The sequence below is a fragment of the Epinephelus fuscoguttatus genome, linkage group LG20 (assembly GCF_011397635.1).
Source record: "Epinephelus fuscoguttatus linkage group LG20, E.fuscoguttatus.final_Chr_v1".
Taxonomy (NCBI): Eukaryota; Metazoa; Chordata; class Actinopteri; order Perciformes; family Serranidae; genus Epinephelus; species Epinephelus fuscoguttatus.
Window position 1 is genome coordinate 34,227,420 of NC_064771.1, and position 23,896 is coordinate 34,251,315.

A 23,896-nucleotide genomic window follows, 5' to 3' on the forward strand; every position below is an offset into this window, starting at 1 on the left:
TTAAGGGACATTTACATCCAGCAGCTCAAACCCAAACCCGTCCACCCTTCCTAAATAAAGTGCTGAAACACAACCGTGATGAGCACCCGGCCTGATGTCATACTGTACCTGCAGCATTTGACCACGTGGAAGAATGGGAACTTCTTGGAGGTTTGGATGGAGAAGGAGGTGATGGGGAAGGAGGTGGAGGATGGAGGAGCAGGGAGGCTGGTGAGCCGCTCCTTCTGCTGCCTCACTGGGAGAGAAAGCAACTCTCTCATCTCTAAACTTTATTTAATCCACGAGATTAGGTAAACACCTCGTTCTTGTCTCGCCTTCTTCGTCTTTAGTCCAGTTTATGACCAAATAACTGTTGGTCATAAAACATAAAACTTCAGGAACAGATTTCTGTGGAGTCTTTGAGGGTAAAACTACTGTTAGACTTTCTTAAATAACCTGAACCCCACAGGTGATCTTGACGATGTCTTGACAATCACGTTATTCAGTTCCTTAAAAAAATCTGGAACAAACTCTCTTGGTCAAAGTGCAAAAGTGCAAACAAACTTGTCGACATTGAACTTGTTCTCTCACGAGAATGTTCGGCAGAGTGTCTGTAAGAGAGCCGTTTCAAAGGAAGAGCTCCACTTCCAGTCTACATGGTGAGGGTAGAGCCGATGGTGGCGTTGGAGGTATGAGGTTCTGGTCTGGTGGGACCGGCGACGCGGTGAGGATGCCAGATCCTCCAGCTCCGTGTGCATTAAGGTCCTGAGCGATACTGGTCCTGAGCAGAGCGGAACGCCGTCAGAATCCAGAGGACATTATCGCCAAAGATTAAATAAATATCAGAACTGCTTTATATTCTGGAAGGATTTCAGATGATATTCTACAGAAAACTCAATATTTAGATTGCTAGTTTGTTGACGCCTGACTTGGAAAAAGTCCAACTGAGCATGCTCGAACTGAAACTCTGACTGAGGAAAGCTTCTGAAGGGTACGTCCTTTTTGTCAAAACAGCGTCCACGCCTGCTCCCACTCCTGCAGCCAACCTGAGAAGACCCGCATGGCAGGACGCTGCTGCTGCTGCTGCTGGTATTTTTAGCACGTGGAAACTTTGCTCAGAGGTTCACCCAGTAAACGCAGCCCAGTCGTTAAACAGACTGACAGATAAACGGACAGAAGGTTGCAGGACAGACTGTCCCGTCCTCGTAACCAGAGGACGTGAAGGCTTCAGAAGGATTTAGGGGGATATATTTGTAGAAATGGAATATCATATTCATAACCAGTGGCGTGGTGGCAGTCGATGAGATGGATATAAGAGAGGGATAGAGCGGGTTAACTGTCCTTACGTTCTAATGTTTTTTTGGCTGAAAAGTGGGTATACTGTAAAAAACAGCTATACAAAGAGGTGGGTACATCCACATATATATCCCTGTGTAAACCCTCCACTACACCACAACTGTGTTTTCTTTAGTGTAAAATCACCCGAAAATAAGAATTATGGTGTTTGTTACCTTAGAATGAGCCATTTATAATTACACACAGAGCAGATCATTGCTAATGGACACTATTATGTTGTTCTACTTGTTGTTCTCTAGTTTCAGTTGGTTGCAATCTGCAAACTCACCACTAGATGCCACTATACCTTCACACTAGAGCTTTAAAACAGTGGTTCCCACCCGGTGGGTCCTGATCCAAAAGTGGGTACTGAGTCCATTCTGAAAGGACTGCAAGTGACTTGTGAACATGTCAGGTTTATAAAAAACAAAATTTATTTTGAATAAAGTGAATTTCTGGCACAGAACTTTCCCTGTAGTGTGAGTGACAAACAGACAGAGACAACAAACTAGCTCAGTGATACGGCCAAATGAAAGTGTGACGCTGAATGTATTAAACTGTGTGGACCTTTAACAGATGACTCAGAAGAAATCTGGACCCTATAGCTGGACCAGTTGGGAATCACTGCTTTAATAGACTTTCTCAGCTTTCCTGTGAACATGTGATGTGATACCATTCAAAAGTTTGTAATCTTTTGCCACAAAGCTTGACTGGGTCCAGTCGGATGTGTTTAGGACGTTGACAAATAGATGTTATTTTGTATAAAGAGTCCCCAGAGCCAGTCTGCAATGCCAGCGATCAGCACACCCAGGTCCCACTGGTAGGAGGCCCCAGGGCAGACCCAGAACACGCTGGAGGAATTACGTATCTCATCTGGCCTGGGAACACCTTGGGGTCACCCAGGAGGAGCTGGAGGGCGTCGCTGGCAAAAAAAAAAAAAGATGGAAAAAAAAAGACACTGGCACTGAGAAAAAAAACACTGTGGACGCGGTGCCTCGGATTAACATAATCCAGGAAATGCTTTTCCTAGTGTGCAAAACACTACATACCAATCTGGGTGTCTGTAGTTTTTCAACACTCGATCAAAGTAGCTAAACAACAGCATTATACATTTTATCCTCTATGCTGTGAAAGAATTTGAAATGCTCATAAAAACATTTTATAACATAAATATGCAGCAGAGGATCGGAGCTCTGCTCGACGTGGAAATAAGCAGCTGGTTACCAGTATGTTAGACACAACTCGCCTACTTTATTATCCTAGAATATGTTGTGTTTGCACCTCAACAGAAATGAAATAAATTACATTTTTACAACTTTATCTGAGTGTTAGTTGCCTGGATCTAACCAAACATCAAGATCATAAAATCCTCATTAGAACTGTTTTTGAAACACTATCTCAGTTGTTTTTCACACCAACTAACTTTAACTAACTTGTTTTGTTGTTTAGGTGGGATGAGCTGTGTGTGAGCAAAGAGGACACAGGTTTTATAGTTTATGGACAAATATAAATATACAGTCAGGTCCGTAATTATTTGGACAATGATACAGTTGTCATCATTTTGGCTCTGTACACCACCACAATGGGTTTTACATTAAACAATGAATACCTGCTTAAAGTGCAGACTCTCAGCTTTCATTTAAGGCTTTTTTCAAAAATGTAGTATGAACCGTGTAGGAATTACAACCATTTCTTCACACAGTCCCCCGACTTTAAGGGCTCATAAGTATTTGGACAAACTAACATAATCATCAATTAAACAGTCAGTTTTAATACTTGGTTGCAAATCCTTTGCAGTCAATGACTGCCTGAAGTGTTGGACACATAGGCATCACCAGATGCTGGGTTTCTTCCCTGGTGATGCTCTGCCAGCCCTTTACTGTAGCCGTCTGCACTTCCTGCTTGTGTTTTGGGTGTTTTGCACTCAGTTTTGGCTTCAGCAAGAGAAACGCATGCTCAGTTGAATTCAGGTCAGATGATATGACTTGGCCATTGCAGAACATTCCCCTTCTTTGCCTTAAAAATGTCTTTTGCTGCTTTTGCAGTATGCTTGAGATCATTGTCCATCTGCACTGTGAAGCATCGTCCAATGAGTTTTGAAGCATTTGGTTGAATCTGAGCAGATAATGGTGCCCCAAACACTTCAACTTTCATCCTGCTGCTCTTGTCAGCAGTCACATCATCAATAAATACAAGAGAACCAGTTCCACTGGCAGCCATACATGGCCATGACATAACAGTACCTCCTGAATCTGAGCAGATAATGGTGCCCCAAACACTTCAGCTTTCATCCTGCTGCTCTTGTAAGCAAGACAAGACTTCACTAGAATAAATACAGAGGGTTCATCACAAGATGCAAACCATTGGTTAGCCTTAAAAATGGAAGGCCAGATTAGAGTTTGTCAAAAACCATCTAAAAAGCCTGTACAGTTGTGGAACAGCATACTATGGACAGATAAAACAAAGATCAACTACCAGAATGATGGGAAGAGAAGAGAAGAGAAGGAAGAAGGGAAGGAACTGCTCATGATCCAAAGCACACCACCTCATCAGTGAAGCATGGTGGAGGTATGTTGTTATGTCATGGCCATGTATGGCTGCCAGTAGAACTGGTTCTCTTGTATTTATTGATGATGTGACTGCTGACAAGAGCAGCAGGATGAAAGCTGAAGTGTTTGGGGCTAAATTATCTGCTCAGATTCAACCAAATGCTTCAAAACTCATTGGACGATGCTTCACAGTGCAGATGGACAATGACCTGAAGCATACTGCAAAAGCAACCAAAGACATTTTTAAGGCAAAGAAGTGGAATGTTCTGCAATGGCTGTCATATCATCTGACCTGAATCCAACTGAGCATGCGTTTCTCTTGCTGAAGCCAAAACTGAGGGCAAAACACTCAAAACACAAGCAGGAAGTGCAGACGGCTGCAGTAAAGGGCTGGCAGAGCATCACCAGGGAAGAAACCCAGCATCTGATGATGTCTATGTGTCCAACACTTCAGGCAGTCATTGACTGTAAAGGATTTGCAACCAAGTATTAAAACTGACTGTTTAATTGATGATTATGTTAGTTTGTCCAAATACTTATGAACCCTTAAAGTTGGGGGACTGTGTGAAGAAATGGTTGTCATTCCTACACGGTTCATACTACATTTTTGAAAAAAGCCTTAAATGAAAGCTGAGAGTCTGCACTTTAAGCAGGTATTCATTGTTTCATTTAAAACCCATTGTGGTGGTGTACAGAGCCAAAATGACGACAACTGTATCATTGTCCAAATAATTATGGACCTGACTGTATATATGCATGTTACATATCAGCATTTAAATCAAAATGATAAAGGACCAAGACTAGAACCCTGAGGAACCCCACAAGTAAACTCTGACACTGTTAATGGTTTGATCATGTTATATGTGTTTCAGAAATGACTATGAGGCTCGTGTTTGAAAAGAAAAAATTTGTAAGCTAATTAAAATTTCTGTTTTAGCTTTGGCATATAACATTATATTTCATTATGTTAGTTTCTCTCTTTTTTTAAACATATTTTGTGGAGATGAGGATGAAGGCTAATGTGGGTTTTGGACGAACACAGCTGTAAAGTTTTTTGTGTTGGAAACTACCTCCAATATCAGTGACAATGACAACACACCAACAGATGAGTGTGTGTCTCTTTCCAGGAAGTCGACTCAGTGGAATCAGATTTCTGCAGAAACAGTAGCCGCTGGTCGGTCAGTCCGGACGAAGCAACACATAAACACTCTAATTATAGTTTATCACAGTCAGACAGAGATTAACTGTTGGAGCTCACTGTAGGGTTCAAATCCCCCTGACCTTCATCCTGCTGAAGTGTCCTTGAGCCAAACCAGAGTTCAGCGTGAGAAGCTTCAGCAACAGATTAACGACATAAAACTGTTGAACAGAAAGTATCCACACATTAATAACGGGAATTATAAGTGATGTGATGCTACCTTAATTTATATTCTTTAGATTTTAATGAGTAAAAAAATGTTTTTAAAATGTAAAATATCACCATGAATAAAGGTTTAATGACCTTTGTGTTAAACTTAAATAACTGAAAAGATACAGTATTTTCAAAAATTGTGAAACTAGTAAAACAAAAGCTTAATTTTGAGGAAGAATATATTGAAAGACTATGAAGTCTTACAGTGTGTTCACACCGGGCGCGAGGCGAATTTTTCGCGCGATAAGAAAACATACAAAGTCAATGTGAAGAAGTGAATAGACGCGAATTTGTGCCTGTGTCGCGCAAGTTCAAAATATTGAACTCGAGCGAAATATTCGCTTGATGCTGTATTGGAGCAGCGTATCAGTGTTGAGATTTTCCTGTCGTCACCGACGTCACTGACGTGCTGCTGCCGTTGTAGTAAACAACATCCATTCAGGCGACATGTGACTTGCCGGATACAGTGAACATTTATTGATTTTCACACACAAAAAACTCACCGGAGACAGATGGATATTTATTTTGGTGCTAATATTCAATGCAGGCTCCACTTCACCGACGGCGGCTGGGATGCTTGCCCTCACTGCAGGTGTCTGGGCTATGGAGAACGCAGGTAGCCCTCACACACTTCTCTGCAATATCTGGATGGACCTCAATGGTCAACAACTGCCCCGCGTTGTTCCGAAAATGGAGGACAAGCTAATAATAGCTGTTTGTGGCCACCCTGAGCGTTATGATGTTACATCCCCAAATTATAAGCTTCGGACCAAGAAAGACCTGGCGTGGAGGAAAGTGAGTGAGGAGGTCGGTCTGCCTGGTAAGTTTTGAAAATGGATTCCAACTATCGGCTGTACGTTTCTATCAACAAAGTTAGCACTAGCATTAGCCCCAGTTAGCACAACCGATGTAGCTTGCTTTCCGGCCGGCATACTTAGTCTGATTTACTAGCGGTATGAACACTGTTACTCGCGCAAATGACTCGCGTGAATGTCGCGAGTAAAAACAAATATTCCAGCGGTCAAACTCACGCGAGTAGAGCAAGGCGAATATTTTACTCGCGCTCAGTGTGAACACACTGTTAAAATCTGGTACAGACAGGCTCAGGGCACGAATCTAACAGCACAACTTTAAAAACGTTTGGATCACATGAAAAATCACCAAAAGTCACAGTCATATATATGTGTATATATTTATATTCATGTTCATGAGAATGCAATGAACAAGGTCACAGTGACCTTGACCTTTGATCTCCAAATTCAAATCAGTTCATCTCTGACTCAAGGTGAATGTTTGTGCCAAACCTGAAGTTCCCCCCATGTGTTCTCAAAATATTGTGCTCACAAGAATGGGACGGATGGACGGAAACCCGAAAACAGAAAACCTTCGGCCATGTCTGTTGCTGGTACAGAGTAGTGCTGGGTGATATGGCCCCTAAATAATCATGATATTTCAGGGTGTTTTTGCGACAATGATATTTTAGACGACGACAAATCAGTAAAATAAAATATTATTAATTTAAGAACATAGAATTTGAACAAAATCAGTGATCTAGTTTTACAGTTTGCTTCAAATCTTGAGTAACATTAAGTGTAGTTTGACAAGATGACAGCTGTGTCTCAGGAACTGGTTTGATTTTGAAAGTTTGTTCTGACTTGGGATTATGGCATATGTATTTATTCATGTATATATCTCATAATAAAAACTATTGTTTGTTTTTATGACCAAAAGCTGAAGAATTAAATTTAAAATAAAACTCAGCTCAGAAACAAACTGAAGGGCAAACACAGTCTCCTGTTTTATACACATCACTGTTTACTGTTTACTGTTACCATAACAACCTTCTTGAATGACAGCAGGACACCTGGTGTATGTGTGTGTGTGTGTGTGTGTGTGTGTGTGTGTGTGTGTGTGTGTGTGTCTGTATGTGTGTGTGTGCTGTATTGAATCTATAACATGAGGTGACTGACAGTGTTCAGATTCACTCTGTCACACGACCAACAGTCATCTGATACAGACCACAACATCTAATCTTACACTGTGTGTGTGTGTGTGTGTGTGTGTGTGTGTGTGTCTTGTATAGTGCACTATGTATCGCTGCCCTGTGGAAACCACATATCTCCATTTAGTAAATCGTCGTCTTCTTCAGTGGTTTTATTTCCCAGGTAACCCAGTTGTTCCAGTTTTATTTACTATTAGAATTTTTTGAAATCATAAACAAAAGATGACTCGTTCAGTTTGTCTGAAAAATTCTGGATCACACAAATACATGGTTTGGAGATACATGGTTTTATTAAGTCAGCAACCATGACTTTTAGTTTAGAGGCCTTGACATACCAGGAGTCGTCCACATGCAAACTGCATTTTAGATCCCAAAAAGAAACCTTCTGAAAAACTCTGTTGAGGGTGAAGATTTTCAGACACTCTGTTTTCAGTGTTGACATGTAAGCAGGAAAAATAGTCAGAGTGTGCACTCTTTGTGAGGCACAAATGAGGCAACAATTTGTGCAGTGACCGGTATAACCAAATTAGTGCTGGTTCTAATGTTGCTAACACGACATGTTCACATGTTTGAGCCCAGTTCAGACAAAAGATTTTCAATGAGATGAGTTGAAACAGACTACATGCAAAGTACCATTCTACAACATGGTAAAAAGCTGCTGGTTCACAGGAAGTGACCACGATGAGACGGTGTATCATCTCTAGTCAACAACTCTCTGTGCTTCTGATCTGTAACGTTGACAGGAAGTGACCGCCATGAGACGGTGTATCATCTCTAGTCAACAACTCTCTGTGCTTCTGATCTGTAACGTTGACAGGAAGCGACCACCGTGAGACGGTGTATCATCTCTAGTCAACAACTCTCTGTACGTCTGATTTGATTTGCAGCTTTTCAGACTTATTTTGTGGCTGAATATAATTTGTAGCTTCTTAAAATCTGAATGAGGATAGTGATAGTGAGATACTGGCTACAGTGATGAAACAAAACCAGCATCAGATGGACTGTATTCATAATCAATACGCCACAATAATATAAATAAGCAGCACCAATTCATCAGTCAGTGAGAATGTGTGTGTGTGGGCGGGGCATAAGCACATACAGCCACTGTCTGACACCGACACACCGTGAGGACAGAAACAGAGGGCTCGGTAGGGACGGAGCACCTGCTGCAGCAAGCCAACACGCCGTCTGCGGCCATTTTGACTTGACCAGCAGACTTCACTACAAGCTGATTAGCTGTTGAAACAGGTGACGTGCTTTAAAACCAGCCGACTGGCCAGTTCACACCGCTGACACTTTTCTCTGTAATGTTCTTAAACGGTTTCATCTCGTCATGAACCTTTGGTCTGAACTGGACTTCCCACATAAATGTACAGATATTCTTCCACTAACAAGTAACAAATACTTCCCTCCACCTTTGGGCCGCTCGTCCACACGCAAACAGTTTTAGGTCACAGAACTTTGCATCTCATCACGTCTTTACATTGACTTTACATGTAATGCCCTCGCACTAATTGCTTTATTTATTCATTATAGATCATTAATTTTTTATTTTTTATACAACATAAGATGAAGATTTATCAAAACTCTACTTCCTGTTCATCTGTGTGAATGTGTAATGTCGTGTTCACACCAAACACTATGCGTATTTATGCATCGGGTTACTTGCATGAGTTTGAACGCTAGAATATAAAAGAAAACCCCTGTCAGGTCGCTGCCATTGATTTGGACCTTCAGTACCAAGCGAGTGTCCTTCACAGTGACCTGGTTGAGACTGCAGCAGGTATTATTAGCTGTTCTTACGTAAGCGACACACAGAGGATCCAGTTACTGCCGAAAACATTCACACGCACAAACCTGCTGCTGATATGATGGAGGGAAACACTGAGGGGACACACAGCTGCCACGGCTGCCGCTTAAAGGAGCATTACACCAGCTTTTAGGTCAATTTTACAAACAGGTTTCAATTCAGTTCAAATATTAAACTGAAGATACTTTAAAAGCTGCAGCAGAGAGATCATCGGGCACAGTCACTGTTTAAACAGCGGTCATTCAATCTGCGGCTTAATCAATAATTTTAGTCTAAAAATATCAGAAAATATTGACAAAGTCTCAAACTGGATGTTAAATTTGACCCAAACATAAAGTTCACATGTGCGGAGCTGGAACCAGAAATTTCTGCTGGATGAAATGACTTTAAGAACCAGATAATCAAAATATTTGCAGATTAACTTTCATTGCTGCTCCACTTTCTGTTTGTCTCCATCACAATTAAAATCAGCGGCATTAACATTCAACAGAACAGAAATGAAACATCAACTTTTTCTTCTATAAAAACTAAATGGACATAAAAAAACTGAAAATTCAAATTAAGTGAAAGCTCTATATGTTCAAATATTTAACATAATGTGTTCTTTTAATAAATATCAATAACATCAACATCACACTTACTTTGCTTTGGCTTCAGAGTCCTCATATCCTTTATTTGAAACGTCGTCCAGTCCACCAATCAGATGCTTGAATGAGCTGAAGGGGAAGAAACAGCCAATCAGGACTGAGAGATTGAATTTAAATCTAATTTCAAATGTATCAATACTGCCTGTGAAACAACAGCAACAACAACAACAACAACAACAACAACAACAACAACAACAACAAAACCCTTACAGAACATCATCACTGGACTTAATTCTTTGTCACATAAACATAAAAACATTAAGTCAACATTTTTACAACCGTTTTTTAATTTCACTGAACTGAACTATTAAAATATGTTAAGAGCATGGTGGTGTTATTATTTGGCATTTTAAAATAATCAGGCTCAATCAGCTTTACAAAGTTTCATCAAATTAACTCTAAACTTAAAAATTGTTGACTTAACATAAAAAATATGTCAGGCTCACATGAGTATTTGTGTCATTTTGACAATCAGGGACATCTGTGTAAACTTTATCTTAACATTGTGTGTCATGGATGGTTCGGGGATTTACAGTGTACAGGAAAATAAACATTTGATGAGTATTATATTCTATTATATTTTAAATTGTCACCATGCCACCTGAATTTTATGTTCCTCTTTACATAAATAAAAACATTTCCACCACAGACTGGTGCATGAAACTTAAGCAGGAAATGACGCTTGAAATTTCCTGGAAGACCCTGAGACCCCCCGCTTGATATGTGGCCCCACCAATGTTGAAATGAGACCCACAACCTCAGCGAGGGGTCTGATGAAGTGTTGGTATTTGTCGCCCTGGGGATGAGAACGGGCTGAAACAACTTACATAACCATCATCTGCAGACTGTTTACCACTGACAGTGTGTCCAGCGCTGTAGTCAGTATAAAGCAGGACACACTCATACTGACTGTTCAATAAATGTGTGTAACTTTCCTGATCTGGAATTTAAAAATAATTAAATGGTGATGGTCACTGGAGCATTATCCATCCACCTCCGTCTGTAACAGGTGGACAGGTGTCCCTTTGTCTCATCCATCCACCCCCGTCTGTAACAGGTGGACAGGTGTCCCTTTGTCTCATCCATCCACCTCCGTCTGTAACAGGTGGACAGGTGTCCCTTTGTCTCATCCATCCACCTCCGTCTGTAACAGGTGGACAGGTGTCCCTTTGTCTCATCCATCCACCCCCGTCTGTAACAGGTGGACAGGTGTCCCTTTGTCTCATCCATCCACCTCCGTCTGTAACAGGTGGACAGGTGTCCCTTTGTCTCATCCACCCCCGTCTGTAACAGGTGGACAGGTGTCCCTTTGTTTCATCCATCCACCTCTGTCTGTAACAGGTGGACAGGAGTCCCTTTGTCTCATCCATCCACCTCCGTCTGTAACAGGTGGACAGGTGTCCCTTTGTCTCATCCACCCCCGTCTGTAACAGGTGGGACACAGGTGTACTTGTTGTCTTATCCATCCACCTCTGTCTGTAACAGGTGGACAGGTGCACCACCACTCTTCCTGTCTAACATCCACCTCTCACAAAACTGTAACAGGTGGACAGGTGTCCTTTGTTTCATCCATCCACCTGTCTGTAACAGGTGGACAGGTGTCCCTTTGTCTCATCCATCCACCTGGACAGGTGTCCCTTTGTTTCATCCATCCACCTCTGTCTGTAACAGGTGGACAGGAGTCCCTTTGTCTCATCCATCCACCTCCGTCTGTAACAGGTGGACAGGTGTCCCTTTGTCTCATCCACCCCCGTCTGTAACAGGTGGACAGGTGTACCTTTGTCTTATCCATCCACCTCTGTCTGTAACAGGTGGACAGGTGTCCCTTTGTCTCACTGTGTCCAGAAAGTGTCCTCAGGACTTGTTTCCAAGAAGCATCAGGCTTGTCTCGATGTCCCTTCACAAACTTGTGAGTCTGAATTTAGTGGTGAGGACACAGGAAAGGTTTTCTTGTGATGACTCTTCCATGAAGGTCACACCTGTCCAGGTGTGTCTGCACAGTAGAACAGTGCACCACCACTCTTCCTGTCTAACAATCCTACGAGCAGCTCTCTCACAAAACATTAAATTATGACCAGAGGTGCCCAAACCTTCTCATGCCACTGTAGATACAAGTGTAGTTGTTCAAGTTAACCAGCAGAGGGCAGCAGCAGCTTTTAAGAAACCAACAGCTTCACACTGTAAACTCATTCAGTCTTAAAGGTTCAGTTCACTCAAATCAAACATCACCACACTCAGCAGACAGTTTTCATCTGGTGCATTCAAACATGATGGAGGTGGGCAGAGCTTAGTTTGTGGTGCTGAAACATGACTGAACTGAGCAGGTTAGACCACCTCTGTAAAATAACAAAGAACATTTACTCACGTACTGTTGTTAGGTACAAACATGTAATCAAAATATACTTTAAGTACCAAAAGTAAAAGTACTCATTGTGCAGTATCTGTTTCACAACTACTGGAAATATTGTTCTTCAGACTCCACTTCATTTAAAATACTGTTTACACTTTGATGCTCCAATAATAATAATTATTTAGTACAGAAACTGATATAAAACTCTGAACTGAGCCGGTCTGCATAATGAGCACTTTTACTTTGGTACATTTGGTGTGTGTGTCTTACTCTCGGTCGATGACTAGGCATGTGACGGCCTCAGCAGCGATGACATTGGCTGTTCTCACATCCTCACTGTGGATACAACACACACACACACACACACACACACACACACACACACACACACACAGAGGAAAGAATTTGGACTTTAGTGTGTGTTGCTGAAGGACACTTCCACATGGACAGGAGGGATCTAACCACGACACGTTCTACCATCTGACTGTCCATCAGGAGAGGACGAGACAGTGTCCTCACGTCCACTCTGCAAACCTGTCCTCACCTTTCCAAGGGTGTCCTCATTCATAACAAAGTGTCTCATTTTCAAAAGTGCACACACTTTTAAAAATGTCCTCACTTTCTTCCAAGCAGCAGCGTTCAGGGCTGAAAAATAAATCCACTGTCAAAGTGCCAAAAGCTGCAGTTCCTCTAATGTCCACTAGAGGCTGACTCCCAGCTTCCTGAACTTCACAGCAGAAATAAACATGTTTACAGCCTGGTACAAAAACAGTTTGGTCTCTCTAGCTAATTTCAACATTCATGACGACTGTATGGGGCTGAGTTTATATATAACTCACCTGTTTAATGACTCACCTGGTGTTAAAGGGAAATTTCAGTTTATTTCAACCTGCCTCCTATCATCCTAAATTTGTTTCAAGTGACTAGTGACATAAAAATAATAGTTAGCATGTTAGCTGTTAGCCTAGATACAGCCGGGGCGCATAGTAGCGTCAGACCTGTTAAAACGTAAGTGAACGGGCAACCTTCAAGTGCAAAGTTAGTCCACTAAACAAGCTTTTTTTCCACAAAGACCGCCTCACCGATCTCATACTGTGCCTGAAATCTCGTGAGAACAAGCAGCAACAGCTGGAAGGCAGAACAGGACAGTAGCCTGAAAAGTTCATTCATTTATTTTATGAAAGATTTATAGAATAATGGCTGATTCGACTTTGTGGAGGAGGAATTTGATTTTGCAGAGTCTGATGGCTTTCTAAATTTATTTGTCTCAAATTGAAGAATTAGAGAGAGGCGCAACAGGTCTCTGCCTCTGCAAGGAACCTGGAGATTGGTGGTGTACCTGTGAATGCTGTCACAGAAAGGCGTCCTCATGGGACCAGCCTTAACTGTCCAACTGTAAACAATTACCAGAAAAAAAACCAAAACAAAATAAATCATGTTTTCACCATTGCCTCGACTTTATAACAAATATCCTCACTTTACTAAAATGTCTCCGCAATCCTGCTCGTTTCCCCGAAGTTTCCTTATTCACCAAAATGTTTCACAATTACCAAAGACATGACATTTTAAAAAATACCTCCACTTTTAAAAAACATCCTTACCTGCTGAGAATCTCCTCACTTTCTACAAATGTCATCACTTTGTAAAAATTGTCTCCTGTTTCAAAAAAATGCCTTCACTTTGCAAACCTGTTCGTAATTTCAAACCTGTCCTCATCTACCTAAATGATCTACAATTGCCACACATTTTCACAATTGATGTTTTCCTTAGAGTCAGATACTGAACTTTTTCACTAAGTGTATTTTGCTTTTATGGTTTTACACATTTTATTGTCAGCAAAATATTAACATTAGCATAGTTACAGTTAATCATAGCTGTGAATGCACCACATTAACCAAACTAGCAGCAAGCGTCACCCTCTCGTCCAGATATGGTCACGTCTGGCTTCTATGCTTTCTAAAAATGTCTCTCTTTCATCTCTGCCTCGCAAACCTATTTGTACTGTCCAAAGGCGTCCTCATTTACCAAAACTGTCAACAATTACCAGAAAAAAAACCAAAACAAAATAAATCATGTTTTCACCATTGCCTCGACTTTATAACAAATATCCTCACTTTACTAAAATGTCTCCGCAATCCTGCTCGTTTCCCCGAAGTTTCCTTATTCACCAAAATGTTTCACAGTCCTCATCTACCTAAATGATCTACAATTGCCACACATTTTCACAATTGACTGCGCTTATTAAAAAACGTCCTCACATTGCATAAACGTCCTCACTCTCCACTGTCTCTAACGTGACGTTTTCAGAAATACCCCCACTTTGAAAAAGGTTGTTCCTACTTTCTACAGATGTCTACAGGAGGTCAGTGAACCAGCAGAGAAACCTGGAGGGTCCTCCACTCTAACAGCTACATGTCTTTACACACGTCAGGCTTTTAGCAGCCGGTATCTTCCATGTTTTTAGCGTGTGCATGTTTTTCTCCCCAGTCGATACTCCATGAAAAATTCAGACAGTCTCATAAATGCTCTTTATTCCCTCGGTGGTTCTGCAGGAGACATTTTAAATGCGATATGACGTAGTTATGTTTCCAGCTGCTGTTTCAAACCTCAGTGGTGCAAAATTTCTTGACCCATCGACACATTTCTCACCCACCCAATCCCATCTTGCCTCCTACATCTTTTTCTCTGCTCCTTTCCGCATACAGGAACCAGTGGGGGCTCTATCCGAAGCCGAGCTCACGAAGAGACAACTCCCTCACTCAGTCTCACTCCTGGGATCTCTCCTGTGTTCCTGCCTCTGACTCAACACGTTCATCATTGTGCTTGCTAGCTACCCGGAAACCCAGCCTTCATCCCTCATCCCTCCATCCCTCAACCCTCAGTCTTTCATCCCTTCATCCCTCAACCCTCATACCTTCATTCCTCACTCAACATCCCTTCATCCTTACCCCGTCATCCCTAACCTTTCATCCATCTGGCCCTTGACCCTCATACCTCAACCTTCATCTCTCAACCCTTCACCCCTTCATCCCTTCATCCCTCATCCATTCAACCCTCAACCTTCATCTCTTCACCTCTTCATCCCTCATCCATTCGACCCTTGACCCTCAACCCTTCATCCCTCATCCATTCGATCCTTACCCCTTCATCCCTCATCCCTTCATCCCTCATCCCTCATACCTCAACCCTTCATCCCTTCATTGCTCATCCATTCGACCCTCAACCCTTCATCCCTCATCCATTTGACCCTCAACCCTTCATCCTTCATCTCTTCATTCCTTTGGACCCTCAACCCTTCATCCCTCATCCCTCATACCTCAACCCCTCATCCCCCATCCATTCGATCCTCACCCCTTCATCCCTCATCCCTCATCCCTTCATCCCTCATCCATTCGAACCTCAACCCTTCATCCCTCATCCCTTCATCCCTCATCCATTCGACCCTCACCCCTTCTTCCCTCATCCCTTCATTCCTCAACCCTCATACCTCACTCCCTCATCCCTCATCCATTCAACCCTCAACCCTTCATCCCTCATCCCTTCATCCCTTAACCATCATACCTCACCCCCTTATCCCTCATCCATTCAACCCTCAACCCTTCATCCCTCATCCCTTCATCCCTCATCCATTTGACCCTCACCCCTTCATCCCTCATCCCTTTGGACCCTCAACCCTTCATCCCTCATCCCTTCATCCCTCAACCCTCATACCTCATTCATTCGACCCTCAACCCTTCATCTCTCATCCATTCGACCCTCAACCCTTCATCCCTCATCCCTTCATCCTTCATCCATTTGACCCTCAACCCTTCATCCCTCATCCCTTCATCCCTCATCCATTTGACCCTCACCCCTCCATCCCTCATCCCTTTGGACCCTCAACCCTTCATCCCTCATCCCTTCATCCCTCAACCCTCATACCTCACCCCCTCATCCCTCATCCATTCAACCCTCATCCCTCATTCATTCGACCCTCAACCCTTCATCTCTCATCCATTCGACCCTCAACCCTTCATCCCTCATCCCTTCATCCTTCATCCATTTGACCCTCAACCCTTCATCCCTCATCCATTCGACCCTCACCCCTTCATCCCTCATCCCTTTGGACCCTCAACCCTTCATCCCTCATCCCTTCATCCCTCAACCCTCATACCTCAACCCTTCATCCCTCATCCATTCAACCCTCATCCCTCATTCATTCGACCCTCAACCCTTCATCTCTCATCCATTCGACCCTCAACCCTTCATCCCCCATCCCATTGAACCTCAACCCTTCATCCCTCATCCCTCAACCCTTCATCCCTCATCCATTTGACCTTCAACTCTTTATCCCTCATCCCTTCATCCCTCATCCATTCGACCCTCACCCCTTCATCCCTCATCCCTTTGGACCCTCATCCCTTTGGACCCTCAATCCTTCATCCCTCATCCCTTCATCCCTCATCCATTGCACTCTCAACCCTACATCGCTCATCCCTTCATCCCTCATCCATTCGACCCTCAACCCTTCATCCCCCATCCATTCGACCCTCAACCCTTCATCCCTCATCCATTCCACCCTCAACCCTTCATCCCTCATCCATTCCACTCTCAACCCTTCATCCCTCATCCATTCGACCCTCAACCCTTCATCCCTCATCCATTCGACCCTCAACCCTTCATCCCTCATCCCTTCATCCCTCATCCATTCCACTCTCAACCCTTCATCCCTCATCCATTTGACCCTCATCCCTCATCCCTCATCCCTTCATCCCTCATTCATTCGACCCTCAACCCTAATCCCTTCATTCCCCATCCATATCTTTTCATTCCTAATCCCTCGATCCTCACCCCTTCACACCTTCCTCAGAACCCATAATCCATCATATGCAATAAATCATTATAATCTTTATCTTATTGGTGTGGTCTGTGTTAGTGACTCTGCAGTTAGAGACATGAGGTAAAGACACAGTGTGAGGTGAAACGACAGAAGGATGCAGGAAACCTAAAACACTGAGAACAACAAGTGTTTAGTTAGCGTCAAAGATCTGCCTCCTTCTTGGAGTCATAACTCAGTTGAATTTAAACACACACACATCTTATCCACATATTTTTAGATTCAGTGTGAGTTTCACTCCCTGAGGACATCATTATCGTTAATGTCCATTGGGAATAAACATCCATTAATTCACTTATAGAAAAAAGACGCTGCAGGTGTTGACTGAGAATCATCACGTTCTTAAGTTTCCTTGAGTATCACAGTGATGGCCGTCTGTACGCTGATGGGGACACTGCTGGGAGCCGCTGATGGATCACTCAGCACACTGTTAACAGAGGCACTTTAACAAAGGGAAACAAATGAAGACTTAAAAACAGGGGTCAGGTTGTTGCCCACAGTGTTACTGAGGCTTAGGGGTTAAAGGTTAAGGTTTAAAACTGGGGCAGGCAGAAATCTGCAGCTCTCCCGTCTCTGTCCTCAGCCCCTCCCACCAGACGCCCACGGGCTCATGCACCCACTTCATAAAGTAACCCAGTGTTTCCCATACACTGATTTATTTAATCTCATTTCAGTGCACAGCTGCGAGCAGCTCAGCCCCTCTCTGTCTCTTTCTGTTTATCAGACCACAAATGAGACAATAATTAGCTGCTAGCCACCCCACAGTCCCTCCGCCTCGCTCCCTGCCACTGTGGACTGCTTCCCCAGGAAGAGAGCGGGCAGCAGCTCTGGAGACAGATCTTCAGTTGGCAGCTGTAGCGCCTCAAATTCAGCCAGCAGCAACACCCAAAGCGGGATATCACAGCGAGCTGGTGGCCAGCAGCAGCACTGGGTCTAAAATGTGTAACAGCAGCAACAGAAAGTTTGCTGATCCGGCGGGAAATCAAGACTGTCTGGTCCCCGGAGCTGGGGTTTGCGCTGGCTGGATTCAGAATGCTGTGGCTGCTGACTGGGGGTCTGTCTCTGGAGCTGCTGCCCGCCAGGCCCCCCGTCTTAGTCAGCGAAGACATAGGTATCATATCATACTTGAGGACCTGACGCCATGTTGGGCGAGCTAGTTTAAAAGGGGGGGCGAAATAACGATCCAAATTTTATCAAGGTAAAAAGTAGGGTTGGGTCGGTATGAGGAAAAAAAAAGGTCCGGTTTTTGTAAAAAAAAAAAAAACGCATCAAGTCAGTAATACCGGATTTTTACCACTTGGGGGCGCAACTGACTCATTTAAAATAAAAAACGACCTTAGGACACCAGAGTGACAGTAACAAGTTGTTTCTTTTATTCCTTACAAATAAATTTTGCAGCTTAGTCAATCAGTGCAAACAAGGGTTGCCTCCTTCGTCTGGCTCAAAGCCAAAGTGTTGCCATGTTGGCGCATTCTTTGATTTCTTTGAGACTAAAATGTCCGCCATTATCGACTTCCCGTCACTGTTAAACAAACTCCAGGCTACAGTAGAGGCCTCGGCGCATGCGTACTCGCACCCCCTAGCTCAGTCCCCGCCCCACCCCCCTCTCTCTCCTGCTCGCTGTGCGCTTGGCGAAGAGGCAGACACAGGTGCCCACAGACTCGGGTGTACTATAAGCAGAGCGGACTCTGTGTAAAAATGTCCGTCAAAAATCCCCACAATGTGAAAAATACATGCCGAACAATCTTTTGTGTGACACTGGTGCGTGGAGCGGGGTCCACGCAGTTGTACTTTGTGCGCACAGGGCTTGCGGACGTCCACTTTTACCAGGCGGACCTCCACAGAGTCTGCTCCGTGTACGTTCCACCCGAGTATGCAGTCCAGTCGGTCTCAAAAAAAAACAAAAAACGAAGAACTGAACCGAATTGGTATTACCGAGAACCGACCAACCCTAGTAAAAAGGAACATTGGCATTTTTCAAAATGATGTATTTAAATGTTTTTGGATACTGGGGTCCCTGAACTTACTTTACATTTCATGATAATAATAATAATAATAATAATAATAATAATTAGTCACAATTAGCGTATCAACTGTCAAGAAAGGCCAATCTGTAAAAGTAAGTTTTCAGGCGAGACTTAAAGACGTCAACAGACTCAGCTGATCTGATGCTCAGCGGGAGGCTGATCCAGAGCCTACAGATTCGATCAGCCTCTGTCTTTAACCTGGACTCTGGAACATTTAAAAGACCCAGACCAGCCGACCTGAGGGGCCCGTTTGGACGGTACGGTGTGAGGAGCTCAGTTACATACTGCGGTGCCAGATCATTGAGAGCCTTGTGTGTGATTAAAAGACCCTTGAAATGAATTCTAAAAGAGACAGGAAGCCAACGCAGGGAGGCCAAAATAGGAATGCCCTCTTCCTGAAATGACCCGTGATCGGCCAAAGTGTCTTGTCACAGACTGCAGAGCCAGGAGGAGGTGAAGACAGTTTGCAGTTTTCTCCCAGCAGTCCACTCGAATCATAACATAGTTTATTTAGCTTTAGGTTCAGGACTCAGAGTCAGAGGTCACATGATCTTACCCCTGTAGCGCCCTCTCTCCAAACCAGTCCCCCCTGCTGAGCTCTCTGAGGTGCGTCTGCTCCTGACTGGCCGGATCCTCCTGGGTCACATTTACCTGACAGAACGTGTGATTAACCGTGATCAGAATCAGCAGATCAATACAATAATCAATAGAAGGACAGAGAGGACGGTTTGTGTTACCTTTCCTTTGCTGATGATGAAGAAGGTGTCTCCTCTGGCGCCCTGTCTGATGATGTACTCTCCATCTTCATAATGAGTCTGAACAGACAGAAGAGGATTCACACTGTGACGCCACCACAGAAGAAGAGTTATGATACCAACAACATGCAGTCTTTGTTTTTGTTGTGGAGTTTGTTCTGATCTTTTTTAATTAAAATGTTTTGTGTTTTCAGTGAAGGAAGAGTTTCACAGCTTCAGTCAGAGTCCATTGATGATTTCTCTCAATCTCCGCTCACAGCGCGGTTTTAATTCTCACAGTGATCGTGGTGGTTTGAGGATGTTTGGAGGTGGAGATGACTCTCACCTCCTCCATGACGTCTGCCAGTTTACTGAGAGTTTCCTCTGGAAGACCCTGGAAGGTGGGAACGCTGCAGAGAGAGAAAGACTTTGATACTTTGTTTTGCTTTTTTTCATTATCACACACGTTTGTTGTTCTGTTCATCATCGGCTCTGTTTCTCCTTTGTGCTTTGGTTGTATGTTTCTGGACAAAACACAGGTACTATCTAACAAATGTTATGTTATTGTAGTTGTTACCTGTCACCATAAATTGACCACGGCGTTAGATCAGGCAAGACAATTTCAGTCAAACTAACATGTTCACATGGATTTTAATGCTGCTTTCACAGCTGTCCTGTTTCATTTGGTTCAGTCGAACTCAAGTTCGTTTGTCCCCTCAGTGTGGTTCGTTAGTGCAGGTGTGAACACACCAAAACAACCGGACTGAGACGTTCTTGAAGAGATGGTCTCGGTCCGGTTACAAATGGTGCAATCTGGAAATCCATCGGTAAAAAAACCAACAAAAAAACCAACTTTTTTTTCTTCCTTTACCTCTGGAGGCACAGCCCGGAGTTTTTTGACTAACGGAAGTGCAGGGGCCTCAGCGATCGCTCACGCCCTTCATTTCTGGCGGTGCCCCCAGGGAATCGCTGTGTTGTTTACAAATACTTCGGGCAGAAAACCAGCAGAGTTTAGCTCACATTTTTCACGTCACTATATCACTGTGTAGACTAATCTGATGTTTGTAAAGTCTATAAACACAATTATTGAACAAACGTTACTATTTCCGTGTGCACGTTTTGTAATTAATAACATGGTTATCGTAGATTAGCTGGGCTAACCGTTAGCTGTTAATGTTAGCCGTTAGTGGTGTCTGTAATAACCATGGACTGTATAAAAATAAGTTAATAACTCAATAAACGGTCCATGAATAAAATATTTTTTCCAGCGGATATCTTAGTTACAACATGATTGAGCTAGCAAAGCAGTTTTGTGTTGCTATGTGTGGTATTTATTCAGTTTTGGGAAATCACGATGTCTAGAAAGCATCAGTGGCTGCAGCTGACAGGGACAGTTAGCAAAGCTAACATCAGAACGTCATCTGTTAAAAGCCTCCCGGTGTCGGATACGACATGATACTACTCCAGTTAGCTCAATCATGTTGTAACTAAGACATCCGCTGGAAAAAATACAATTTTTCACATTGACGAGACGGCGTTTTGGGTGGAACGATCGCTATGGATGCAGAGCTTGCTGTTTCTGTAGCTACACATTTCCTGGGGACACCTGCACGTCTCGGCCACGCCCCCTCCATTGTGATTGGCAGCATCGTTCAAACTCAAAGCCCCCCCAGTCCTCTTTCACACAGGGCTGCCCACAGAATCTGTCTTGAGAGATTACAAACGGTCGTGGTTCATTTGTGGTGAGAAGGTGTTGCAACCTGGATGTGAAGCAACTGCAGTCACATGACACATCGTTTGGGTTAAACATGAGCATGTTACAGTCCTGGAGGATTATTAATGTGCACCTCCTCCTGTACTGCCTTAATATGCACATTCAGCACATCCAATGCATCAAAACATTGTTTTCTAGTTGGAGCCGCGCCTCGTTTTCAAACTGTATGCTTTGACTAAAATGAACAATGACAGCAATATAGTCCACGATGAGCAGCGCTAAAATCAACCTGCGTAGTTGTCCCTCCATTGTGACATTAGAAAGTGTCACATTTATCTTGCAAGTGTACTCTTCTTCAACGTTCGCTTTACTTTCTGGATTTTTCCCACATGGAAATTCTGACCAATCAAGAGCAGCTTTCTCACACAAGACATTTGATCTGGTCCTCTTGTAAATGCTGCCGTGAGAACACAAACCAACTCTAGGCAATTATACAACTTTGGAACAACATGAGTCCCTGATTCAGACCAAAGGAGACGACTCTAGGTCTGAAAGCACCCTAATAGTCTGGTTTCAATCAATCAATTTCCTCTGATGTCATGTAAACATGTCTCGCAGGGATCTGAACCTGCTCGTGAGTTGCATTCACCTCTTGAGGAAGTCCATGTACTCGGCGTGTTTGATGAGTCCAGTTCTCATCATGATGGTCTGGAAACACTGACGGTCGATGGCCCACAGCTTCACATGGATCAGAGCTGTAACACACACATTCATCATGATAACTCTATTCACTGCTCCACGTGTTCTCAAACATCACGAATGTACCGAAACAATCAGTGTCAAATCAGAGCTGCAGATAAATCAACATAATCTCCTGAAGGAACGGTAAGAGGATCTGGATGATATTATTACAGCGTGCTGCTGTGTGTACGTGCATATATGAATACTTAATGTATTAGGTGTTTCTATAGAGCTGTGCACGTGTCAGTGTTCATGCATGTGTGTGTGTGTTTCTGATCTGCATGTGAGAGGAAGAGATGAGAAGAAAACATACTGCTGCTGCTGCTGCTGTGTGTGTGTGTGTGTACAGTATGCAGGCGTCGTCATGGCAACAGTACACGCGTCTATGTATGTGTGATGTTAAACAAGTGACCGCTGCCTCCACCCTGCAGCAGCTCGCTCATATGTTCAACCTGTTGAAGAATGAATTACATTTTCATAACAGTGTCATAAATATAACGACGCCCACACGTCAACATGAGCAGCAAACTAAATTTATACATCACTGATAAAAATATTGATTATATAATCCTGGAGAAATCTCAATAATCCATCTTTTCTTTTTCTTTTGAGACAAAGTTAATAAACTTATCAGATAAACAAACACTGCAGTTTTTGTTTTTTCATCTGAACACCAGAAAATGTCAGGGTTTAGTCGACTCATTTCACGCAACATTACCTCTCTTAAATCTTCATAATATGTTCCGTATTAAATCATTATAATTAGTTTTAGATAGAATGGAACTCACTTTCCAATTCAATCACACGATCTGTTTCCTCCGGAGTATTTTTAATCTGCAAACATCCAGAGGAAAAGCAGCAGCTCTGTGACTGTGACACCAAAGATCTTTTCTTAAATTTTCCTGCTGGGATTAAGGAAGATATCTGCAGCCTGGACTCACTCCAAGGGCGTCAAAGAATATGAGCACCCTTTAGTGTCTGTATGAGATGCACCAGGCTTTAACCAACTCCAGGGAAACACATCCACATCACATTCTCACTGTGACCTCGTCACATGTCCACGTTTGGTCATGGACTTTCCACGTCCACATATGACGTCCAAGGTACCCTGGGTGTGTTGGTTGTTGACGTTCTGGGACACCGTGTCAACTTCAGCCTGTTACATGCATTGTCTGTTTTCAAACTACACTTCTGTTCTCACAGGAAATGTACAGTTTGCATGCAGTCTCTTTCAAAATAAAAGCACTACGTCGGTACAACACTGTAAATTGACTTTTTTTTTTTTTCCTTCATCAACACACACACGTGGTTGGGTTTAGGAAAAAAGAAGAGGAAGTGAACACCACTCTCTCAGGTGAAGGTTGGTGTTTGTTGGACCCATCCAGTCGGACTTTCACCACCTTAACTTTTGTCCTTGTCCTGCCACGTTTCCCCCTGACGCCACCAGGCGCCGTCAAACTATGAGGGCACCCAGCCACGTATCATGCTGACCTTAAAGGACGCCTTTTATCGTTGGTTTCTGATGGTGCAAGTCACTGCACAAGCGCCGGATTTTGACGACTTCTGAGTGAGACCGGGGTCCATGTCATTATCAGACGTGCAGAGCAACAGACGTTGTATAAAAACGAGGAAGCATTTGACACCATAAATCATGACATATTAATCAAAAAGTTGGAAAGGTACGGCATCAGGGGAGTTGTGTTAAACTGGGTGGAAAGTTA

General features: G+C 43.3%; 1 protein-coding gene across 2 annotated transcripts in view; it reads right to left on the reverse strand.

Annotated features, from left to right (window-relative positions):
- LOC125881372 (cGMP-dependent protein kinase 1-like) overlaps positions 1–23,896 on the reverse strand; it is an 86,540-nt gene that overhangs the window by 13,740 nt on the left and 48,904 nt on the right. Inside the window, exons 4-9 of one of the 2 annotated variants that reach the window (XM_049564521.1) lie at positions 22,084–22,189; positions 20,067–20,130; positions 19,724–19,801; positions 19,543–19,637; positions 12,354–12,419; positions 9,728–9,802 (exon numbers count right to left, since the gene is read on the reverse strand). In XM_049564521.1, coding sequence (XP_049420478.1) covers positions 9,728–9,802; positions 12,354–12,419; positions 19,543–19,637; positions 19,724–19,801; positions 20,067–20,130; positions 22,084–22,189 — 484 coding nt within the window. Of the gene's footprint in view, positions 1–108; positions 1,103–9,727; positions 9,803–12,353; positions 12,420–19,542; positions 19,638–19,723; positions 19,802–20,066; positions 20,131–22,083; positions 22,190–23,896 lie in introns of those variants that run through there. The other variant, XM_049564522.1, reaches the window with a different exon arrangement.